Source organism: Podarcis raffonei, chromosome 2, assembly GCF_027172205.1.
Source record: "Podarcis raffonei isolate rPodRaf1 chromosome 2, rPodRaf1.pri, whole genome shotgun sequence".
Taxonomy (NCBI): Eukaryota; Metazoa; Chordata; class Lepidosauria; order Squamata; family Lacertidae; genus Podarcis; species Podarcis raffonei.
In genome coordinates, this window is record NC_070603.1 from 118251075 (window position 1) to 118274297 (window position 23223).

Here is a 23223-nt window from a genome sequence, read left to right on the forward strand (position 1 = left end):
CTTCGCGCGCGGGCGCGCTCCCAAGGTGGCCGGCGCTGAGGATGCGCCCCTTTCGCCGCCCCTTGGAGGACTCGCTTTTCTTTGGGAATGCATGGACAGCTTCTTCTTTTTAGAGCTTCGGCGGGCACACGTGCTACCTGCGAGTGATTTTGTTGTTGCCGCAGCCGCCCTTAGGTTGGTCTGGTTGCGATGAGTCTGCCTCTCTCTCCGTCGATGGCTACATGAACATGCAGCTTGCAAATGCAGAAGAATATATTGATAGTGCATTACCTGGACACCTTGGTGAAGTTCTGATAAGGCGCAATAATGCCCTTTATATAAGGGGTGTGGAAGAAGAAGATGGAGAAATGAGAGAATAACTATTTGGGAGGGGGAGTTGTTGCTTTTTAACTGTGCTAAGAAATTGAGTTGTCCGGTTTTGTTTGTTTGCTTTTTAAAGGTTTCGTCAAGTAACATTTTTTATGGCCAAAAAATAAACATTGTAATTGAAGAAAAATTACCACTATGGAAGAAAAATAAACATACTGACAGTTTAAAAAAAGGGGGGGGGAGCGTCTGTAACCTGAAGCGTCTGTAACCCTAGGTATCTGAAGAAGTGTGCATGCACACGAAAGCTCATACCAAGAACTAACTTAGTTGGTCTTTAAGGTGCTACTGGAAGGAAAAAAATTTTTTGTTTTGACTATGGCAGACCAACACGGCTACCTATCTGTAACTGAACCTAGGTACCACTGTATTACTAGTGAATTACCAGGAATGAAGAAGAAGAAGAAGAAGAAGAAGAAGAAGAAGAAGAAGAAGAAGAAGAGTGGTTTTTAAATGCACAGTGCAATTTATGATTCAGTCATATAAAAAAATCAGGCAAATTCACCTGCTGCCTGGGGCTGATGGGAGTTGTAGTCTGAAACATCCGGATTCCACCAGATTGGCAAAGACAGGTGTAGAAGCAAGCACAATGGGATTTAGTAATAATAACAATAATTTATTATTTATACCCCATCCATCAGGCTGGGTTTCCCCAGCCACTCTGGGAGGCTCCCAACAGAATATGAAAAACACAATAAAACATCAAACATTAAGAACTTCCCTAAACAGGGCTGCCTTCAGATGTATTCCAAAAGTCAGATAGTTGTTTATCTCCCTAACATCTGATGGGAGGGTGTTCCACAAGGCGGGTGCCGCTACCGAGAAGGCTCTCTGCCTGGTTCCCTGTAACTTGGCTTCTCGCAGGGAGAGAACTGCCAGAAGGCCCTCGGAGCTGGACTTCAGTGTCCGGGCTGAATGATGGGGGTAGTAGAATTTTCTGAATAAATCTCCTGTTGCTAGCAATGCATTGCATATAGACTCATTCAGAAATAAAGGGGGGATATCAGTTTAATAAATATTAAGTGAAGCAAAAAATATCCAACAAGAAAACAAGGCATGTTTAAAACCACTTTTTCTCACAAACTTAAACAAGCTGTTGTGAATGTTATATTCTGCCTTACGATGGAACACACCTTTTCTAGGGGACGTAAACTTTTTAAATTATTTGAATAGAAATGTTGTTGTGCATGTTTCGTTACATAGTAATATTAAGACGATAGGTCTCTGTCCTCCAGGAGCTTACAATCCAAATTCTGACACAGGGCGGAGAAGTCAATCCATTCCCTTGATCATTTGGGTTGCTGTTTTCGGAAATTTTCCCAACTACACAATATCCTTTTTGAGGTGAGACAACTAGAACTGTACACGCTATTTGAAATGCAGTCGCACCATAGATTTCTCTAATGGCATGCTTTTAAAAATAAAAGTGGATTGTCAGATGAATGATAAGGAACTGGTTTCTGTTCACTTCCCCCCACCCTACTCATTACAACTTAAGTGGTGTCTCCCAGATGTATTCTCATGTGTCTGATAAGATTCTCTCGCCGATTGAAGCGTTCCCCACATTCCGTGCAGCGATAGGGTTGCTCTCCTGTGTGGATCCTCTGATGACGGAGGAGATCTTGGCTCCAGTTGAAGCTTTTCCCACATTCTGAACACTTGTACTGTTTTTCTCCAGTGTGGATTCTCTGATGGCTGATAAGGTTCTGGCTCCGGTTGAAGCTTTTCCCGCACTGGGAGCATGTATATGGTTTCTCTCCCGTGTGAATTCTCTGGTGACTTATAAGGGACTGGCTGAGACGGAAGCTTTTCCCACACTCATGGCACTTATACAGTTTATCCTCTGTGTGGCTGCTCTGATGCCTCGTAAGGTTCTGGCTGCGGCTGAAACTTTTCCCGCATTCCAAGCACTTGTGCTGTTTCTCTCCCGTGTGGATTCTCTTGTGGCTACGGAGGTTCTGACTCCGGTTAAAAGTCTTCCCACATTCTGAGCACCTATAGGGCCTCTCTCCTGTGTGGGTTCTCTGGTGGCTAATGAGAGACTGGCTCAGATCAAAGCTCTTCCCACACTCGTCACACTCATACGGTCTCTCCCCTGTATGGGTTCTCTGATGTCGGTTAAGGCTCGATTTATCACAAAAAGTCTTGCTACAAACGGAACACATATACGGTTTCTCCCCTGTGTGGGTTCTGTGATGTGAAGCAAGGTTCGTGTTCCGGCTAAAACTCTTCCCGCAGTACAAACACTGATAGGGTTTTTCTCCTGTGTGGGTTCTCTGATGCCGCTTAAGGTTTGAGTCGTCTCTGAATACTTTCCCACATGTGATACATTTATTCCTGTCCTCTTCAGTGTCTATCATCTCCTGAACATCTGGGAGATATCCACCTTGAAAAGCAGTGGATTCTTTCCTGCCATCCTCTGGTAGGGTTTCATCCTGTCTATGTGGTTCATCCGGGTTCCCAATCTTCATTTCCATTTCCATGGTCACGATCCTTTCTTGTGACATTCTGGATGTTCTGTCCTTCTGCTCCTCGTTCTCCCAAATGACATCTGCTGGCAAATACACATATAGAGAGTGACAGTTTAAGACAGCAAGGAAGAAACAGCACCTTCAAAATAAGGCATAAATTCATTCATTCATTTAAGACACAGGTATGTTTTAAGCAAAAGGCATGGAAACGGCCCTCCAGATGTCATAGAATTGTAGAGTTGGAAGGGACCACGAAGGCCATCTAGTCTAACCCCCTGAAATGCAGGAATCTTTTGTCCAATGTGGGGCTTGAACTTACAACCCGCAGGTTAAGAGGCTCATGCTCTACCAACTGAGCTATAACTCCCATCATCCCTGACCGTTGTCTATGCTGGGTGAGACTCAGGGGAGTTGCGAGTCTGAGACAACCACCTCGGGTCTGCTGCTACCTGGAGAAGGGAGATCCGGCCTCAGAAGGGTGCCCCTCTCTTGCACCTTCCCATCTTGCTACCACAAAATGTTGGGGTGAGCTGCCTTCTTGGCAGGCTTTAAACGTGTTAGGCAAATTCAAGGAGGATTTTCAATGGCTACTGGCCAAGATGACTCTCATTCATTCATTCATTCTACTTCCAATATATATATATATATAAAACCCACCCTCAACTCACCAGCCCCGCTGGAGTCGTTCATCCTGCACCCGTGGGAAAGGCGAGGGACACTTTCCCACGGTAGGCTTGGGAGGCCCGGAAGTGACGCTCCTTCCTCCGCCTGCTCTTCGCTCCATAGAGCCTCTCTAGGAAACGCAGACTCCGCGAGCAAGACGAAGGCAAAGACTACGGATCCCAGCAACCCTTGCGCCTGGAAAGGTTGCCGGGGAAAAGGAAAACCACAACTCCCAGCAACGCTTTGGGCTGCCGTGGGCGGCGCCCGTTTGCAATTGAGGAGTCTGATTGGCTAAGATTGGGAGGCTGAGGCGGGGATTGGCTGACAGAGAGGAAGTGCTGGTTGGAATTGTTGTTTATGGCAATTCAACTTCTGCCTCTGAGAGACTCGGCTGTATGATTTAGCTAAGAAGCGGGGCTGAATCCTGCCATTGCATATGGATATGGATATGGCGCAGCATTTTAAAAAATATATTTTTTAATGAAATATATATACTTTTCAGGTTTATACATTTCATTAATTTTACAATCATTTAACATGTCAAAACTTAACATCCTTCCTCCTCTTTCTGTGGTTGCTTAAATTTATTTTTTAATATCTTCTGCATATCCAAATTCATTTAATTTGCTCATTTATTCATCTACTTTAAATATATATTATAAAACTGCAGGTTATTACAATGTTTTTATCTGTTTGCAATTTATCCGTAAAAATTCAATAAACCATTTCCATTCTTTTATAAAAAGTTTGTTATCTTGATTTCTTATTCTTCCAGTAAATTTTGCCATTTCTGCATATTCCATAAGTACAAATTAGATAGTTCTGGCCCTATAATTCCCAGAAGGGATATAAGGGAGCAGATGGGCCTTGAGGTATCCGGTACCGCAGTTGTTAAGGGTCTTGTGAATTAATTGAATTTAAAATTGTTGTGACCAACCTGGAACTTAGGGTGAAGGACAAGGAATAAATCATTATTATTATAACGCGTGTGGCTATAAACAAAAACAGAGGACTCCCCACATGTTATAAGACATTTTGGTTAAGCTGTTGCCTTCTGCACAAATAGTTGTTTGCGATAAGAACTTAATGTTATGAGGTCGCAGTTATGTACAGTACATTTTTTCTGGGGGTACACAAGGCTACACATATCCCTAAGCATTTTGTGAATCTTTTTAATTTTGTCCATTTACAGTATTTACTTTTCCAGATTTTAACTATAAAATGGTGATTTTCTTGAGTCAAACTGAGAGTACCCCCTAAATTTTTTTTAAGGAAAAAAAGAACTGGTTGTGTATGTATTGCCATCTGGGTTAGGGTTGGATGTTTCATTTTTTTATCTGTATAATGTAATATGTTGAAATGATTTAATAGAAGTATAAATTAGTATTAATAATAATTAATAATCTTTTAATTTAAAAAGTGTTTCTGCCCCCAAACAGCATTCCACTCATCACAACATCTTGCGCTCTGAATGTGCTGCCACCTGCAGCAGATTCATGTCTGACTCTTCGTGACCCCCTGGACCAGAGCACGCCAGGCACTCCTGTCTTCCACTGCCTCCTGCATTTTGGTCAAACTCATGCTGGTAGCTTCAAGAACACTGTCCAACCATCTTGTCCTCTGTCGTCCCCTTCTCCTTGTGCCCTCCATCTTTCCCAACATCAGGGTCTTTTCCAGGGAGTCTTCTCTTCTTATGAGGTGGCCAAAGTCTTGGAGCCTCAGCTTCAGGATCTGTCCTTCCAGTGAGCACTCAGGGCTGATTTCCTTAAGAATGGAGAGGTTTGATCTTCTGCAGTCCATGGGACTCTCAAGAGTCTCCTCCAGCACCATAATTCCAAAGCATCAATTCTTCGGAGATCAGCCTTCTTTATGGTCCAGCTCTCACTTCCATACATCAGAAAAGACTACAAATCCCATAAAGCTTTGGATCAGGAAAGGGTGGTAGAGGGAGAAGCACTACAAGTCCCAGCATTCCTTGCACACAATGCCTTTTTCTCCATCCCCATTTTCAAAGGAGGGGAGGGGATCTTGCTGCGGTGAGGTCACTGGCGGGGGGGGGGCGATGTCTTCCTGGAGGGGAAGCAGCTTTGTTGGGAAATCGAGGCCCTGCAGCCCCACACCCCGGGGGCTGTAAGGACCCTCCTTGCTTGCATGGGCTTCCTTTGGGTGCATTGGAGAAATAGGCTCTGGATCTTGCCTGCTTGAATCCTGCAAAGCCTGTGAGTGCTGGGAAGCGGTGGGGGGGCAGATCTGGGGTAGGTTGGGGGTTGAGAGAGAGGGAGCTTGTCCTGCTGTAAGTGCCTGGAATAAATGGGGGAGAGGGGTGCGCTCCCCCCTTGCAGGAGCCTGCCTTAAATTACATGCAGTGGAATAATAATAATGATAATAATATCGACCCTCCACCTTGCTCTGCATGCAGAAGGTGCAAGGTCCAAACTCTGGCCTCTCTGGGTAAAGCTGGGGAGACACTTGCTTGAAACCCTTAAAATGCTTCTGCCAGCCCGAGCAGGCAACACCGAAGCTCAATGGACCCATGGTCTGACTGGATATAAAGGTAAAGTTAAAGGACTCTTGACTGTTAAGTCCAGTCGCGGATGACTCTGGGGTTGCGATGCTCATCTCGCTTTATTGGCCAAGGGAGCCGGCGTTTGTCCGCAGACAGTTTTTCTGGGTCATGTGGCCAGCATGACTAAGCCGCTTCTGGCGAACCAGAGCAGCGCACGGAAACGCCGTTTACCTTCCCACCTGAGCAGTACCTATTTATCTACTTGCACTGGTGTGCTTTCAAACTGCTAGGTTGGCAGGAGCAGGGACAGAGCAACAGGAGCTCACCGCGTCGGGGGGATTCGAAACTTGACTGGATGTACATCAGCTTAAAAGAAGATGGGGACCCTGTCACGGAATCACAGAATTGTAGAGTCAGAAGGGACCCCGGGGTCATCTAGTCCAACCCGCTGCAATGCAGGGATCGCAGCTAAAGCATCCATGATAACAAGGTAGAAGGGAGCAGGGAGGGATCCCTTAAGGCAAAGCCATGACCAAGTGCTGATTTTTATTTTATTTTTTACTTTATGGTCATCGGTCACGTATGTTTTAGCTGAGATTCCTGCACTGCAGCGGGTTGGACTAGATGACCCTCGGGGTCCCTTCCGACTCTACAATTCTGTGATTCTATGGGCAGGCAAGCCGCTTGCCATCGGAGACTCTGTACTACGGTATTTCACCGTGGGTAAGGAAACCCCGTTGTTACTGGCAAACTGGTCACTTGAGATGCTCAGTTATGCCTTTTCTCCATCTTTGAGGGTGCTAAGGCTGAACTTATTTGTCAGCAGTTAGAATTGGTATGTTAGGGTTGGGCAGGAGAACCCTGAGGGTCATCTAGCCCAACCCCCTGCAATGCAGGAATCGCAGCATTAATTAATTAATTTGATACCTGCTGCTTGTTTAGTGATCTCTCAAGAATGGAAGGCTGCATCTTGCTACTCTTTCAGCGTGTGGTTTTAAAAAGCTGTGCCCATTGCCGTTTCTGAAAAACTGATCCTATAAGATATGGGCTGCCAAAGGCAATTGCTGCACATATTGATTTTGCTTGTTATTATGGAGCACCTTTTTGTGTTTTTATATTATAAACCACCCTGCGATCCTTGGATGAAGGGCAGTATAGAAATTTAATAAATCATAATAATAGTAATGGGGACCCTCATATTTCGTCTCAGGTTGGGGGGCTGTTTGTGGTTTATAGGACCAACCAATCTCATGGTTGGCACATGAGTGTAATTTTATCTGTTGACGTTTTATGAATTCCTCATATATTTTGCAATAAATTTGAACTTCGTACCCTGCCATGAAATATATTTTATGCTATACAGTGGTACCTCGGGTTACATACGCTTCAGGTTACATACTGCTTCAGGTTACAGACTCTGCTAACCCAGAAATAGTGCTTCAGGTAAAGAACTTTGCTTCAGGATGTGAACAGAAATCGCGGCGTGGCGACAGCGGGAGGCCCCATTAGCTAAAGTGGTGCTTCAGGTTAAGAACAGTTTCAGGTTAAGAACGGACCTCCGGAACGAATTAAGTACTTAACCCGAGGTACCACTGTACATTATTTCTTCAGCTTTTTAAACTTGTTATTCCTCTTCCATTTATGTTTATTCTTCATTATGCATTTTAGTTTGTTGTTTCGTTTGTTGCCTTTGTAAGAAAAGAAACCACATTAGCTCACAGACTCTAGCCCAAATCTGCTTTTTTCTTTCTTTTTTAATTTGATTTTTCTTACCTGGAGAGAAATAGCTTTATTCACTGAGATCTGGTAAATAATATAATGGGGAGTCTTTATATTTTGCTTCATATATAAAGCATAATTATCTGTTTGTGGGGGGGAGGCAATTGGCAACCCCTCAGCCAAGTTGCAGTGAATAGCATCCAAGGTTCTGCAAGTTATTTGCCATATGAGGCCCTTTGCAAGACACCCTTTTGATTGTGCATTTGTGGTGATTTTCCTCCTGATGCTCTGGGCAAGGCCACACACAACCCCTCCCCCAAAATGTATACACTTGCAGTTGTTTGGAGGTGGTTGCGCTGCTCCATTTTGCAGTTGATGCATATTCCGTAGCTTCCTGCTGAAATGCTGTCACTTTTCATACCACAAATATTCATGCTCCCTGTTTTTGTGGAGTTGCAGCCCCCCTCTAGGCAGGAGACTTGGGGCAGCATCGGGGAACCGTTGCTGAGCAAACAAAAGCAGAACAAATCCACCGTTAATGTGCTGTTACTGTGTAAGGAACATGTTGCACAATCCGCTAGCGTTGAAAACCACCCATTCACTCCAGGCGGCCTGAACCAGCTTATGTTTTGTTTTGTTACTGGAGACGGTTGGACAGTTAAGGAACTTCTTTTTGTGGGACCGACCTCTTTTTCTGAAGCTGGAGACTTCTGTTTGGTTGGAACGGCTTTATTCTAGCGATTGGTTTGCTTTTTAAAATGATTGTAGCCGTCTTCTTTCAATATGGACAAATGTAAGGCCCTGCGCTCAGGCAGGAAGAACCAGATGCACAAATATAGGATGGGGGACACCGCTGACTGGGTTGCCAGAAATACATGTGAAAAGGTTCTAGGGGTCTTGGTGGACCACAAGCTTAGCATGCGTCAACAGTGTGTTGCAGCAGTGAAGAAAGCTAATGCTGTTCTGGACTGCATCAACAGAAGTCTAGTGTCCAGATCAAGGGAAGTCATAAGAGGTAAAGGTAAAGGGACCCCTGACCGTTAAGTCCAGTCGCAGATGACTCTGGGGTTGTGCGCTCATCTCGCTTTACTGGCCGAGGGAGCCGGCGTTTGTCCGCAGACAGCTTCCAGGTCATGTGGCCAGCATGACTAAGCCGCTTCTGGCGAACCAGAGCAGCGCACGGAAATGCCGTTTACCTTCCCGCCAGAGCGGTACCCATTTATCTGCTTGCACTGGCGTGCTTTCGAACTGCTAGGTTGGAAGGAGCTGGGACCAAGCAACGGGAGCTCAACCCGAACCACTGACCTTCTGATGGGCAAGCCCAAGAGGCTAAGTGGTTTAGACCACAGCGCCACCTGCGTCAAGGGAAGTCATAGGCCCGCTCTGTTCTGCCTTAGTCAGACCACACCTGGAATACCGTGTCCAGTTCAGGGCAGCAACATTTACGAAGGACGTTGACAAGCTGGAACATGTGCAGAGGAGGGCAATCAAGATGATCAAGGGGTCTGGAAACCAAGCCTTATGAGGAATGGTTGAAGGAGTTGGGTATGCCTGGAGAAGACAAGACTGTGGGGTGATGCGATAGCCGTCTGAAGGGCTGTCGCAAGGAACATGGAGCAAGATTGTTTCCTGCTGCTCTAGAGGGTGGAGCCAGTGGGTTCAAAAAAAACAAGAAAGGAGATTACGGTTAAACATTAGGAAGAGCTTTTCTGGCGGTAAGAGCAGTTGAATGGACTTCCTCGGAAGGTGGTGGACTGGCTTTCATTGGAGGTTTTAAAGCAGAGGTTGGATGGCTATCCGCCAGGGATGCTTTCGCTGAGATTCCTGCATTGCAGAGGGTTTGATTGGATTGGATCATCCCTTCCAACTCCACGGTTCTGTTTGTTTTAATAACTCTGTATTACATTGTTGTAACCCACCGTGTAAGAAATCTTTATCAATCCATATATATGATGTTGGGGGGAAGCATCGCTCCGAAATTCATTGCTTTTCTTCAGCCCACAGGGTACAGAACCATAGACCAGAATCAAACTGGATTATCCTCTCCTTCCACTGGAAAGAAAATGAATGAAACAGATCCAGTTCAGGTAAGAGATGTCTATCATAATATGCCTCTGTGCACTCAAGATTTTGTTCTGGAATCAATGGAATTTCCAGCACTGGTATCCAGAGGCATTCCTGCCTCTTCTTGGTTCTTCCATCTTGTTGAGAAGTTCAGAGTGGCAGCGTCCCAGGAGAGGCAATGCTCTGTGGCAGCTCCTAAATAGTGGGACTCCCTCCCTATAGAGGTGCGTCCGACACCTCGGTATTCAGATTTTGGTGGATGCTGAAGACGCACCTCTTTACCCCGGCCTTAGACACCTGAGGTGTTTTTGGAGCCCACTCTATTTCCTTTTTTTATTATTATTATTATTGTTAAAATAATTCAGGATTAATACACATACGTTACAAATATACAAGCATACAAACATACATTTCATACAATCCTTAAACGTGTTCAAACATACCTACACTCCATCCCACAGATAATTCCTTTTCCCATCACCATCCACCACCCCTCACCCCACCTTTGTGTTAGACTTCCAATCTAATCAATTACAATTTCTTTCCACTTCTATTACTTTCTTTCACACACTTTTAACCTAATTTCATACTTCTTTCTCTATTACACATTGTTATCCATCTTATTTAGTATTTCGGTATTTGAAACGGAACTTGTTTAGTCTAATAGGAGTTCTGATTTTTTGATATGATTTTGCAAGTATCTTTCAAACACCTTCCAGTCCCTGTCTATCTTCTCTTTTGAGATCCTTCCAATTTCTCCCATTGTTTTGGATATATTGTAGTACTCCAATAATTTGGAAAGCCACTCTATTTTTGTTGGTACAATATTACTTTTCCAATTTTTCGCAATCAATAGCCTTGCGGCTACGGTGCCCACTCTATTTCCATGATCGCAATCTGTTTTAGCTGTTTCAAATTCTGAATCTTAAATTGTCATAACCCGCCCTGGGACCTGCTGGTGAATGGCAGGTGGTGGTTGTAAATAACAACAACAACAACAACAACAACAACAACAATAATAGCTGCATTTTTATGCACAATTTATTTCAATATATGCATTTTTGTACTTACCGTTTGCTTGGAGAACTACAATGCAAGATTCAGGGAAATGTGAACTTCAAAGGATGGGTGTGAAGTGCAAATCAGGTACTTTTATTGGCCCGAATATAAGCCACACTTTTTTTTTCCAAATTCCAACTGTGAAAAGTTAAAGTGTGGCTTAAATTTGCGACCTTACAAATCGGCTTTTACGATATCGCTGCTGAAACAGACATACAGTAAAACGGAACAAAAAAAGTTTTATTGCCAATTTGTGAGCTGGAGACTGTTGTGCAATTGATTCCAATGTCATTCATCAATTTTCCTGTGTTTTACAGTGAAGTATAGATTTTTTAGGTGCTGTGGGTTAAGCCACAGAGCCTAGGACTTGCCGATCAGAAGGTCGGCGATTCGAATCCCTGTGGCGGGGTGAGCTCCCGTTGCTCAGTCCCAGCTCCTGCCAACCTAGCAGTTCAAAAGCACATCAAAGTGCAAGTAGATCAATAGGTACCACTCCGGTGGGAAGGTAAACGGCGTTTCCGTGCGCTGCTCTGGTTCGCCAGAAGCGGCTTAGTCATGCTGGCCACATGACCCGGAAGCTGTATGCCGGCTCCCTCGGCCAATAAAGTGAGATGAGCGCCGCAACCCCAGAGTCAGTCACGACTGGACCTAATGGTCGGGGTCCCTTTACCTTTTTTATAGTTCTACAAACAGGTGTTTAACCCACTTGCGGGTCCCCTCTAGTACCTGTAGGATTTTCTTCTGCATTTGCCACTTACAGGGATTCTGGGGCTTGGCTACCTGGCTGAGTTCTCTTTGTCCTTGCAGGAGCCGGTGACCTTCGAAGATGTGGCCGTATATTTCACGGAGGGCCAGGCTACTTTGCTGGATCCAGCCCAAAGGTCCTTGTACAAGGAGGTCATGCTGGAGAATTATGGGAACGTCGCCTCGCTGGGTAAGTAGCCTCCTTTCCCATTTTGGCCAGAAGACTTGGTTGATGTCATATCGAGCAGAAGTTTGCTTTGCCTTATGTCTGCTACATCCAGGGCTTTTAGTGTGGTGGCCTCTGTCCCTTGGAATGCAGACCGCACCCTTTTCAATTCTTATTTGTAAGTTTCGAAGGTTTACAAATATAATGCTTTCTAATTGATTTCCACTTGCTGTTTGACTTCCCCTCCACCCCTCCGGGGTTTCCCTATCTATTCTAATATCGCTGCATATTATAGCTATTCTGTGTCTTGCCGATCAGACGGTTGGTGGTTCGAATCCCCGCGACGGGGTGAGCTCCCGTTGCTCGGTCCCTACTTCTGCCAACCTAGCAGTTCGAAACACGTCAAAGTGCAAGTAGATAAATAGGTACCGCTCCAGCAGGAAGGTAAACGGCGTTTCCGTGCGCTGCTCTGGTTCGCCAGAAGCGGCTTAGTCATGCTGGCCACATGACCCGGAAGCTGTACGCCGGCTCCCTCGGCCAATAAAGCGAGATGAGCGCCGCAACCCCAGAGTTGGTCACAACTGGACCTAATGCTCAAGGGTCCCTTTACTCTTTACCTTTATGCTTTCCACTTGTTCCCAAATACTCATTTTACTGCAGTTCTTCATTCAGATCCTACCTGTGTTTTTACATGTTTACAATAATGCTTTAAGTATTCTACAAAAGGTTTCGAATCCTCCTGCCTCTTCTGGATCTAGTTAAACTGGCCAATTGGAATGTGTTCCCAAATGGACAGCTGGAAGTCATTTGCAGCACTGGAATCCAGGTGTCTGCTTAAAACTCACCCAGTTTGTTCACCCAGACATTCCCTGTGGAGGGATCCAGATATGTTTGATGCATCAAGCGGATCTATTATTCTGCGATGCTTTTTGTACTTTTATTATGAATGCAGTTGTTGACTTTACGCTGCTCATCCCATGATGTGTGTTTAACGTTGGGGCAAGAGAAATTTTTGCAAGTAAAATAAATACATATATTGATCAGTGCCTTCCCCTCTTATTTAAGAGAAGGAGTTTGGTGTAATTGTTTTTTAATGATTGAAAACAATGACGGCTGTGTCCCACTTCCACTTTCAGAGCCAGTAAATGTCTCTGAATAACAATTGTGTGCAGAAGAAATAATAATAATAATAATAATAATAGTAATAATAATAATAATTATTATTATTATTATTATTATTATTATTATTATTATTATTATTATTTATTATTTGTACCCCGCCCATCTGGCTGGGTTTCCCCAGCCACTCTGGGCGGCTTTCAACCAAATATTAAAATACAATAATCTATTAAACATTAAAAGTTTCCCTAAACAGGGCTGCCTTCAGATGTCTTATAAAAGTCTGGTAGTTGTTTTTCTCTTTGACATCTGGTGGGAGGGCGTTCCACAGGGCGGGCGCCACTGCCGAGAAGGCCCTCTGCCTGGTTCCCTGTAACTTGGCTTCTTCCAGTGAGGGAACCGCCAGGAGGCCCTCAAAGCTGGACCTCAGTGTCCGGGCAGAACGATGGAGGTGGAGACGCTCATTCAGGTATACTGGAATGAGGCCGTTTAGGGCTTTAAAGGTCAGCACCAACACTTTGAATTGTGCTCGGAAACGTACTGGGAGCCAGTGTAGGTCTTTCAAGACCAGTGTTATGTGGTCTCAGCGGCCGCTCCCAGTCTAGCTGCCGCAACTAGCCTATTGTGCGAAAGTAAAATTTCCATCAATTGCTCCGCCCACTTTTGCCTCTGGCCACGCCCACCAGAGGCATGTGGCCCTGGGAATGTAAGGTCCCCACCCCTGACCTGCGTGAACATAGCAAATGAATAAAAAACAAAACAAAAAAACCCAAAAAACCAGAGATGGGTATGGGAGTTCAGGCAAATCCCTCTTTATTTTTTCCCTTCTTCTGATTTCCCAAGGAGGATCTGAAGACCCCAAGCCGGCCCTGATTTGCCAGCTGGAGCGAGGGAAAGAGCCGTGGGTGGCTAATCTTCGGCGCCTGGGCGAAGAGGCGCTCAAGGCAACCTCAGGTGAGACAGCCAGAATGGGCCAACGAGGCAGCATCCGAGTGAGTGGCAGGAGTGAGACCCTGCCTGCATGCACACCTCTGCTCTGAGAGCTGCAATACAGTGGTACCTCAGGTTACATACGCTTCAGGTTACATACGCTTCAGGTTACAGACTCCGCTAACCCAGAAATAGTGCTTCGGGTTAAGAACAGAAATCGTGCTCCGGCAGCGTGGCAGCAGCAGGAGGCCCCATTAGCTAAAGTGGTGCTTCAGGTTAAGGACAGTTTCAGGTTAAGAACGGACCTCCAGAATGAATTAAGTACTTAACCTAAGGTAGCACTGTAATGGCAATAATCTCGCCCCCTCCATCCATTTTGAAAAAAGAGTGGCAGGGAAGCAAAATACCAAATCAGGATGCAGTGCTTGATTAAATAAACAAACAAACAAACAAACAAACCATTCTCAACACTGCCCTTTTTTATTTGTCATCTGAAAAAAGGCCTCTCGCATTAGTACACCCATCATTCCTAGTTAGCAGGGCTAGTGGTCAGGGATGATGGGAATTGGAGTCCAAAAACAGCTGGAGACCTGATCTGGAAACCCTGATCTAGATTAAGTCCATAACAAAAAGTTACTTACTAGCACCACTGCTGAGAAGGAAGCCTCAGGGAATTCTGTGTGCCAAGGATTTCAGCTGAATACTAATAATCCTTAGGTGAAGCATTTCCTTCCAGACATGAAGAGTAAATTTTGCTGGTGTGTTTTCTCCCAACAGGAGACTTGAAGAAGAAAAACGTGTGTCCGGAGTGTGGAAGATGCTTCTCTGACATGTCTGTCCTTCTTGAACATCGGAGATGCCACTCAACATGGAGACCGTATAAATGCGTGGATTGCGGGAAATGTTTCCCTGGGTTTTCAGAGCTTTTGACACACCACAGAGTCCACGTGGCTGAGAAAGCTTCTCAGTCCTCCGAGTCCGAGGAAGGTTTGGACATCAAAACAGTCATCGTCGGCCATCAGGGAATCCACACGGGAGAGAAACCTCACAAATGCTTGGAGTGCGGGAAGTCCTTTGATTTCAAGTCCACCCTGGCGACACACATGCGCATCCACACGGGGGAAAAGCCTTACAAGTGCTTGGAGTGCGGGAAGTCGTTCGCTCGGAAAGGGAACCTTTCTGGTCACCGGAGACTCCACATGACCGAGAAGCCTCACAAATGCATGGAGTGCGGGATGTCCTTTGCTCAGCAGTCGAAGCTCGTCGGTCACCAGAGAGTCCACGAGGAGCTTTTCAAATGCTTCGAGTGCGGGAAGTGTTTCCCTCACAAGGGCCTTCTCATCGAACACCGGCGGGTCCACACGGGAGAAAAACCTTTCAAGTGCTTGGCCTGCGGGAAGTACTTTTCCCGGAAGTCGAACCTTGACGATCACCAGAGAATCCACACGGGGGAGAAGCCGTACAAGTGCTCGGTGTGCGGGATGTGCTTCGCGGGCCGCTCGTCCCTCACCTACCACTACCGAGGCCACACTGGAGAGAAGCCCTTCAAGTGCCTGGAGTGCGGGAAGGATTTCGCCGACCGCTCGTCGCTCCAGTACCACGAGAGAGGCCACACGGGAGAGAAGCCGTACAACTGCTTTGAGTGCGGGAGGAGCTTTGCCAGTCGGTCCTCCCTGGTTTGCCACCGGAGGACCCACACCGGCGAGAAGCCTTACCAGTGTGTGGAGTGCCTGATAAGCTTTGCCGACAAGTCGGGCCTGATATGCCACGAGAGGGTCCACACAGGGGAGAAGCCGTACACCTGCCTGGAGTGCGGGAAATCGTACTCCTTCCGCTCGTCCCTTGTTTGCCACGAGAGGTCCCACACGGGAGAGAAACCTTACCAGTGCCTGGAGTGCGGGAAGTCTTATTCCGACAGGTCGTCCTTTGTTTACCACCAGGGGACGCACACAGGAGAGGAACGCTTCAAGTGTCTTGAGTGCGGGGTGTGTTTTGCCCCAAAGCGGCCACTTTCCAGGATCCATGGCATCCCGGTGGTACAGCACCCGATTCATCACGAGAGTTGCTCTTTCTATCTCAAGGCAAGTGAGGAGCCTGGCAAGTGATTGAGCCAGTGTGGTGTAGTGGTTAAGAGTGGGAGTCTCGTAATCTGGGGAACCGGGTTCGCGTCTCCGCTCCTCCACTTGCAGCTGCTGGGTGACCTTGGGCCAGTCACACTTCTCTGAAGTCTCTCAGCCCCACTCACCTCACAGAGTGTTTGTTGTGGGGGAGGAAGGGAAAGGAGAATGTTAGCCGCTTTGGGACTCCTTAAAGGGAGCGAAAGGCGGGATATCAAATCCAGACTCTTCTTCTTCTCTTCTTAAGACAGGGCATTGGGGTCAGGCTTCAGGCAATCCGACCCTTCCCACGGTGGGCAGCCAAGAGGCAGATGAGAAGAAGAGCTCTTACCAAGCCCTTTATTCACTATTCACAGAGAGAGGCTTTGAAAAGGGCCTCTCCTTTCCAGGAATGGTGTTGTTCCGAGTAAAGTCCCACCCCTTCCATCTCTCCTATCACACGTCAAGGAATTCTAATAAATTTAATAATAATAATTTTTTATTTTATACCCCACCCTTCCCGGTTCAGAAAACCAGGTTCAGGGCGGCTAACAACAAATTTAAAACACTTAATTGATGCGACAAAAAACAGCATAAAATACAGTCTACAACGTGAATAACAATAAATTCTGAATTCAAAAATCAGTTTAGGGGGGAAATCCATCCAATAAACATTAGATGATCCCCAGGGCTAGCTGGCTGAATTAGTCCTATTTGGGCCAGCGAGGAGACCAGGGGAGAATTAGCTGTGGGATCTCAGAGCGGGGAATCTTCATAAAAAGGGGAGGGAAGGAAGGGGAATAAAAGATCAGGCTAAGTTCAAATTGAAAGCCAGGTGGAATAGCTCTGTCTTACAGGCCCTGCGGAAGGAAGTTAAATCCTGCAGGGCCCGGCCTCATGGGACAGAGCATTCCACCAGGTCGGAGCCATCACTGAGAAGGCCCTGGCCCTGGTGGAGGATAATCTGACTTCCTTAGGGCCCGGGACCTCTAAACTATGATTATTCATGGACCTTAAGGTCCTTTGTGGGGCATACCAGGAGAGGCAGTCCCGTAAATATGAGGGGCCTAAGCCACAAGGGCTTTAAAGGTCAAAACCAGCACCTTAAACCTGACCCAATACTCCACTGGGAGCCAGTGCAACTGGTAAAGGACTGGGTGAATATGCTCCCATGGCAGGGACCCCGTGAGGAGCCTCGCTGCAGCATTCTACTCAATATTGATCATTTTAGTCAATATTGATCCCTAGCTGATTCCAGTGTATAGTTAGCAGAGTAAAAACTTGAGCACATTGCGGGATTCCCCAAAAAATAGCCCAGAGGCAATGAATATTTCACCCAGTAGAACTTTTCTGCTACTGAAGGCAAATGAGCATCATGGTCACAAATCCAATATTTTCAGGATTGGCACTGTCCATAAGAAATCCAGTTGCAACAGACTTAAACTTACAATAACTTATAATAAGACTAAAACTTAACACTAAGCATACTTTGTACACCACACCAGAAAGAAAGAGAGAAACCCAGGCTCTCTCTGGCCTTGCTATTATAGTCGGCATGACCTTGACAGAAGAGATAGCAGGACCAGTTTAAGCCAGCTGTACTCAGCTTCTCTGAAGGAATAACCCAAACATCTTGGACCTTCTGCTTGTTTCTTTCACACAGAGAAACTTCCGGAAGCTTCCAGAACCCTCTTGAATTAAGTAGAATAGGAAAGATCTCTACACATCAGATCAATACTTTCTGCACTAAGAAACTGAGACTTTCTGCCTCTGAGCTTTCTGTTCTCCTACTCTCAATGCCCGCTGGGTCCTGGGAGAGTGGAGGTCTGGCATGCTTTCCAAAGACACTGAGTCTGTCAGCTGTCTCTCCCCTGGTGCTGCTTCTTCCTCCTGTTCCTCTCCCAATATTCCCCAGCTTCTCCCATCTGCAGCCTCTGAACGGGGCGGTCTCCCCCATTCCCCCTCAGTCCAGTCCCTGATATCTGAAGGCACATTCCCTAGCCCTTGAGGGTGACATTGAGGCTGGGCGTCAGCAGCCAGTGTGGCCAAGACCACTTAGAAACCCCACTCACATATCCCTGTCCAGCCCCACACGTCTGTAAGAAGAGCCTGCCTTCTGCCTCAGGCCAGAGGCCCACCTCGTCTTGCTTTCGAAATGGTTAACCAGACCCCAGGGCCGGATTAAACCCTGCGTAGTCAAAATCTTGGGCCCTTCTCATGCGCAGGCTCTGGTGGTATAGCACTGAACTAAGAAAGCTTGCTTGCAATTTTCTTTCAAGATCACATCAATGTTATTTTGATCCGTTGTCGCAGGGCCACTAAAAGGGCCCATAGACATACTCTGCCAATTTGGAAATCCGGCACTGCCAGATGCCCCAGCGGGAAGCTTGGAAGCAGAGCTCAAGGGCCACAGCGCTCTCTTCCCTTGCGGCCTGCAGCAACTGGCATTCAGAGGCATGTGGCCTCCGACTGTGAGGGTGAAACAGCCATCGTGGCTGGTAGCCATTGATGGACTTATACTTCGTGAATTTGTCTTAATCCAGGTGTGGGGAGCCTTTTTCCGAGCATAATTCAAAGTGTTGGTGCTGACCTTTAAAGCCCTAAATGGCCTTGGCCCTGTATACCTGAAGGAACGTCTTCACCCCATCATCCAGCCCGGACACTGAGGTCCAGCTCCGAGGGCCTTCTGGCGGTTCCCTCCCTGCAAGAAGTGAGGTTACGGGGAACCAGGCAGAGGGCCTTCTCGGTAGTGGCACCCGCCCTGTGGAACACCCTCCCTTCAGATGTCAAGGCAATAAACAACTACAGTGGTACCTCGGGTTACATACGCTTCAGGCTACAGACGCTTCAGGTTACAGACTCTGCTAACCCAGAAATAGTACCTCGGGTTAAGAACTTTGCTTCAGGATGAGAACAGAAATTGTGCTCTGGCGGCGCAGCGGCAGCAGGAGGCCCCATTAGCTAAAGTGGTGCTTCAGGTTAAGAACGGATCTCCGGAACGAATTAAGTACTTAACCCGAGGTACCACTGTATTTTACTTTTAAAAGACAACTGAAGGTGGCCCTGTTTAGGGATGTTTTTAATGTCTGATGCTGTATTGTTTTTAATATTTGGTTGGAAGCCGCCCAGAGTGGCTGGGGAAACCCAGCCAGATGGGCGGGGTATAAATAATAAATTATTATTATTATTATTATTATTATTATTATTATTATTACCCCTCCAGACGCTGCTGAACTGCAACTTCCATCAGCCCCAGCGAGCATGCTGAATGGCGGGGGTTGATGGGAGTTGTAGTTCAGCAATTTCTGGAAAGCCTCTTGTCCAGTCCTCTTGTCAAAGCCATCCAGAGTCGGTGGCCATCATTGCCTCTTGTGGGAGCGAATTGCCAGTGTGGTGTAGTGGTTAAGAGTGGAAGATTCGTAATCTGGTGAACCAGGTTCGCGTCTCTGCTCCTCCACATGCAGCTGCTGGGTGACCTTGGGCCAGTCACACTTCTCTGAAGTCTCTCAGCCCCACTCACCTCACAGAGTGTTTGTTGGGGAGGAAGGGAAAGGAGAATGTTGGCCGCTTTGTGACTCCTTAAAGGGAGTGAAAGGCGGGGTATCAAATCCAAACTCTTCTTCTTCTCTTCTTTTGTACGTCCCAAATATTCCAATACTCAGCTTCGTTGGGTCTCCCCGAGTTCTCGTATTATGAGAGACGGAGAAAAAGCTTTTCCCCTTCTACTTTCTCCACACCTTTGTAGGAAAAATGTATCTGGTTTCTATTCTTCAACAGGTTGGTCTGTTAACCTTGTTCGTATGAGGCATGTGCTTCAGTGACTCGTGTGTTAGGGTGTCTAGAACATTCATATTCCAAAAATGAGGGGTACTTAAAAGTTTTAACATGACTTGGGAATTTGATAGTTATATTGGTTAAATTAATACAATTTAGTATTGCCTGATAAGTAGAATGTGTGTAAAATTGCATAGAAATAGTTAAAAATGGTTGCCAAATACTTGCAGTTTAATAATAATAATAATAATAATACTGACATTTTCAGAAAGTAAATTTAAAATCCTTTGCTTTTCTGAAAGCAGCTTGTGGGCTTCTTCATCAAAGGTATGCTTACCAAGCTAAATGTAGTCCAGTCACAAAAATAATAGCAGATTTGTATGCCTCACACCCAAAAACGTATTTTAAAGACCATTCTCTGAAGAAATTGGCAAAAATTACCGTATTTTTCGTTCTATAAGACGCACCAGACCACAAGACGCACCTAATTTTTGGAGGAGGAAAACAAGAAAAAAATATTCTGAATCTCAGAAGCCAGAACAGCAAGAGGGATCGCTGCGCAGTGAAAGCAGCAATCCCTCTTGCTGTTCTGGCTTCTGGGATAGCTGCACAGCCTGCATTCGCTCCATAAGACACACACACATTTCCCCTTACTTTTTAGGAGGGAAAAAGTGAGTCTTATAGAGCAAAAAATATGGTATATTTCACCCCCTAAAATGACATACTCATGCATGATTTTCTTTTATCTGTTGATGGTATTAATATAATTCTTATACGGCATTCTTTTTCCCCCAGTTGAAAATGGAATCAGAAATAAAAGAAGAAAAATGAAGACAGGAACCCAGCAGCAGGCACCTGATCTTCATGTGAAGGAAGTTGCAGTATCTCTGTTTACACAATATCTCGGTTGAGTGTCTTGCATCACTAGCACTTCGATGTGGCGAGTAAGGATCGGACAAAGGAGGCCTCCGTACCTGTAATATTAGGCTTTGTTCTTGGAAAAGGTTTTCCGTGGAGTTTGGGCTGTATACATGCTACATAAACCTTTGAAACAAGTTTGAAGCGCATTATTTCCCTCAGAGAATTCTGGGCACTGTAGTTTTCCGCTCCCAGAGGAGCAATCCCCAACAGCACTGAAGAAGACTACAATGCCCAGAATTCTTTGAGGCAGGGAGAATGTGCTTTGAAGTTTGCATACCCACCATACATGGAAAACAGGTTTGAAGCACACAGGCTTCCCCCAAAGAACCCTGGGAACTGTAGGCTGTTGCAGGTGCTGGGAATTGTAGGTCTGTGAGGGGTAAACTACACTTCCCACAATTCTTTGTAGAGGCTTCATTTTCTTTGAATGTGTAGTGTGTGTATAACCTTTGAAACATCCCCTTAGTCCAGAGCAGGCATAGGCAAACTCGGCCCTTCAGATGTTTTGGGACTACAACTCCCATCATCCCTGACAACTGGTCCTGTTAACTAGGGATGATGGGAGTTGTAGTCCCAAAACATCTGAAGGGCCGAGTTTGCCTATGCCTGGTCCAGAGGGTGAGCCTGTGGCTCTTCAGATATCATTGGACTCCATCTCCCATCAGCTCCGGGGTTTGTAGTTTTCCTTTTCCCTCCCAATCCTTTTTCCTTTCGTGTCGTGTTTTTTGTTTTTAAGAAAAATTGCAGCACGGCTGAAAGCTAGTGATTATGGGAGTTGTAGCTGAGCAGCATCTGGTCACAGGTTCCACGCCTCATCTGTAGTCCCTACACCCTGCCTATAGCAACTAAGTCTTAAATGCATTACATAAATGCAACTTCCATTGTTCTTTCCTCCCTCTCCCATCTGTGGTTTCACGCGTATGGAATTTTAGATTGTAAGCTCCTCGGGGCAGGGACTGGCCCTCTTGTGGTTTGCGAAGCACCATTTGGGCAGCCTGCACAAGCCTGGGCTATGAGCCAAGGGCTGTTGGGAGGTGGAAATGAAATGAGAACATCATGGCAACCTGGCCATGGCAGCCTCCTAGAAAGAACACTTAGAAGTACTTTGCAAACGAAGAACTGGTACCTGGGCTGCTTGTTTTCCTTTTCCCTCCCAATCCTTTTTCCTTTCATGTTGTGTTTTTTTTAAATAGAAAAATTGCGGATCAAAGAGCAAGAACAATCGTGCTAAACCTGCTCAGGGAGCCCTTTTTTTTTTAGCTAAAGAGCAGGGTAAAAAATACTTTTAAAGAGCACTGAACGAAGCAATAACAATTGGAGACTGAGAAGGGACTGCTCCTATTCTGTACTTCATTCAAGAGGGGACTTTTAGCCATGTCCAAGGACTGCCAGGAGGGGAAAGTTAACTTGCCAGGGGTTGAGCATGAGCACTTCATTCCTACTCAGGGCAGCTGGATGCTTCTGAAGTGTAGGAAAGAAATGTCCTGTTTTCTTTTTCCCCCCTCCAAAACGATGTTGTACAGCTGGAAAAAGTACAAAAATGGGGAACCAAAATGACCAAGGGGCTGAAGCAGGTAACTTGCAAGGAGAGGTTGCAGCGTTAAGGGCTTTTTTGGTTTAGGGAAAAGGTGGGGAAGGAAAGGGAGGGAGGGGACAAGATGGAGATGTATAAAATTATGTATGGTATATAGAGTAAGCCTTGCCAACAAAGGTCCGTATAGTAAAAGCTATGGTTTTCCCAGTAGTGATGTATGGAAGTGAGAGCTGGACCATAAAGAAGGCTGATCGCCGAAGAATTGATGCTTTTGAATTATGGTGCCGGAGGAGACTCTTGAGAGTCCCATGGACTGCAAGAAGATCAAACCTCTCCATTCTGAAGGAAATCAGCCCTGAGTGCTCACTGGAAGGACAGATTGTGAAGCTGAGGCTCCAATACTTTGGCCACCTCATGAGAAGAGAAGACTCCCTGGAAAAGACCCTGATGTTGGGAAAGATGGAGGGCACAAGGAGAAGGGGACGACAGAGGATGAGATGGTTGGATAGTGTCTTCGAAGCTACAAACACGAGTCTGACCAAACTGCAGGAGGCAGTGGAAGACAGAAGTGCCTGGCGTGCTCTGGTCCATGGGGCCACGAAGAGTCGGACACGACTTAACGACTAAACAACAACAACAACAACATATAGAGTAAGCAAATGGGGAGGAGTTTTTCTCCCCCTCTCATCACACCGGGGACATCGAATAAAGCTGAACGTTAGAAGGTTCAGGAGGCACTTCTTCAGACAGCACATAGTTAAAAACTGTGGAACTCACTGCCACAAGGTGGCCACCAACTGGGGCGGCTTTGCAAAGGGGGTGGAGCAAATCCACTCTCAGTGACTGCTGCCCGCCGTCGGAGGCAATATATAAGATAATCCATTAGGGAATCTTGCAGGCCACATTTCCCTCCATTTCCAAACCCTCAGCAGACACCCTCAACATTCCACAGGGCCTGGAAGCTCACAGGTTTTTGTTTTTATTATTAATATCCTTTTTCTTTTAGCTTACAAATCAATGTGCTTCTGCACACTTATGAAGCTCGCACGGTGTACTGGGGGTGGGGGCCGGGAACCCACACTGCCTTTATT

General features: G+C 46.1%; 2 protein-coding genes across 5 annotated transcripts; one reads left to right on the forward strand and one right to left on the reverse strand.

The window, feature by feature from the left end:
- Nucleotides 1-1356: 1356 nt before the first annotated feature.
- Nucleotides 1357-3605, reverse strand: LOC128409281 (zinc finger protein 501-like). Of its 2 annotated transcripts, none has more exons than XM_053379627.1 (2): nucleotides 3506-3605; nucleotides 1357-2917 (listed from the first exon to the last, which is right to left on the reverse strand). In XM_053379627.1, exons 1-2 carry the CDS (start codon nucleotides 3525-3527, stop codon nucleotides 1860-1862), a joined length of 1080 nt encoding a protein of 359 aa, XP_053235602.1. In that variant the 5' UTR covers nucleotides 3528-3605; the 3' UTR covers nucleotides 1357-1859. The 2 variants fall into 2 exon arrangements, with proteins under 2 accessions (XP_053235602.1, XP_053235601.1); XM_053379626.1 differs by having other exon boundaries at nucleotides 1357-2920; nucleotides 3506-3603.
- A 1922-nt stretch (nucleotides 3606-5527) lies between these two features.
- On the forward strand, nucleotides 5528-21484 carry LOC128409241 (zinc finger protein OZF-like). Of its 3 annotated transcripts, none has more exons than XM_053379557.1 (6): nucleotides 5528-5719; nucleotides 9730-9812; nucleotides 11656-11782; nucleotides 13721-13831; nucleotides 14585-15888; nucleotides 20473-21484. In XM_053379557.1, exons 2-6 carry the CDS (start codon nucleotides 9789-9791, stop codon nucleotides 20506-20508), a joined length of 1602 nt encoding a protein of 533 aa, XP_053235532.1. In that variant the 5' UTR covers nucleotides 5528-5719; nucleotides 9730-9788; the 3' UTR covers nucleotides 20509-21484. The 3 variants fall into 3 exon arrangements, with proteins under 3 accessions (XP_053235532.1, XP_053235530.1, XP_053235531.1); XM_053379555.1 differs by having other exon boundaries at nucleotides 5529-5719; nucleotides 9723-9812; XM_053379556.1 differs by lacking the exon at nucleotides 5528-5719 and adding an exon at nucleotides 5920-6054 and having other exon boundaries at nucleotides 9723-9812.
- The last annotated feature ends 1739 nt before the right edge of the window (nucleotides 21485-23223 follow it).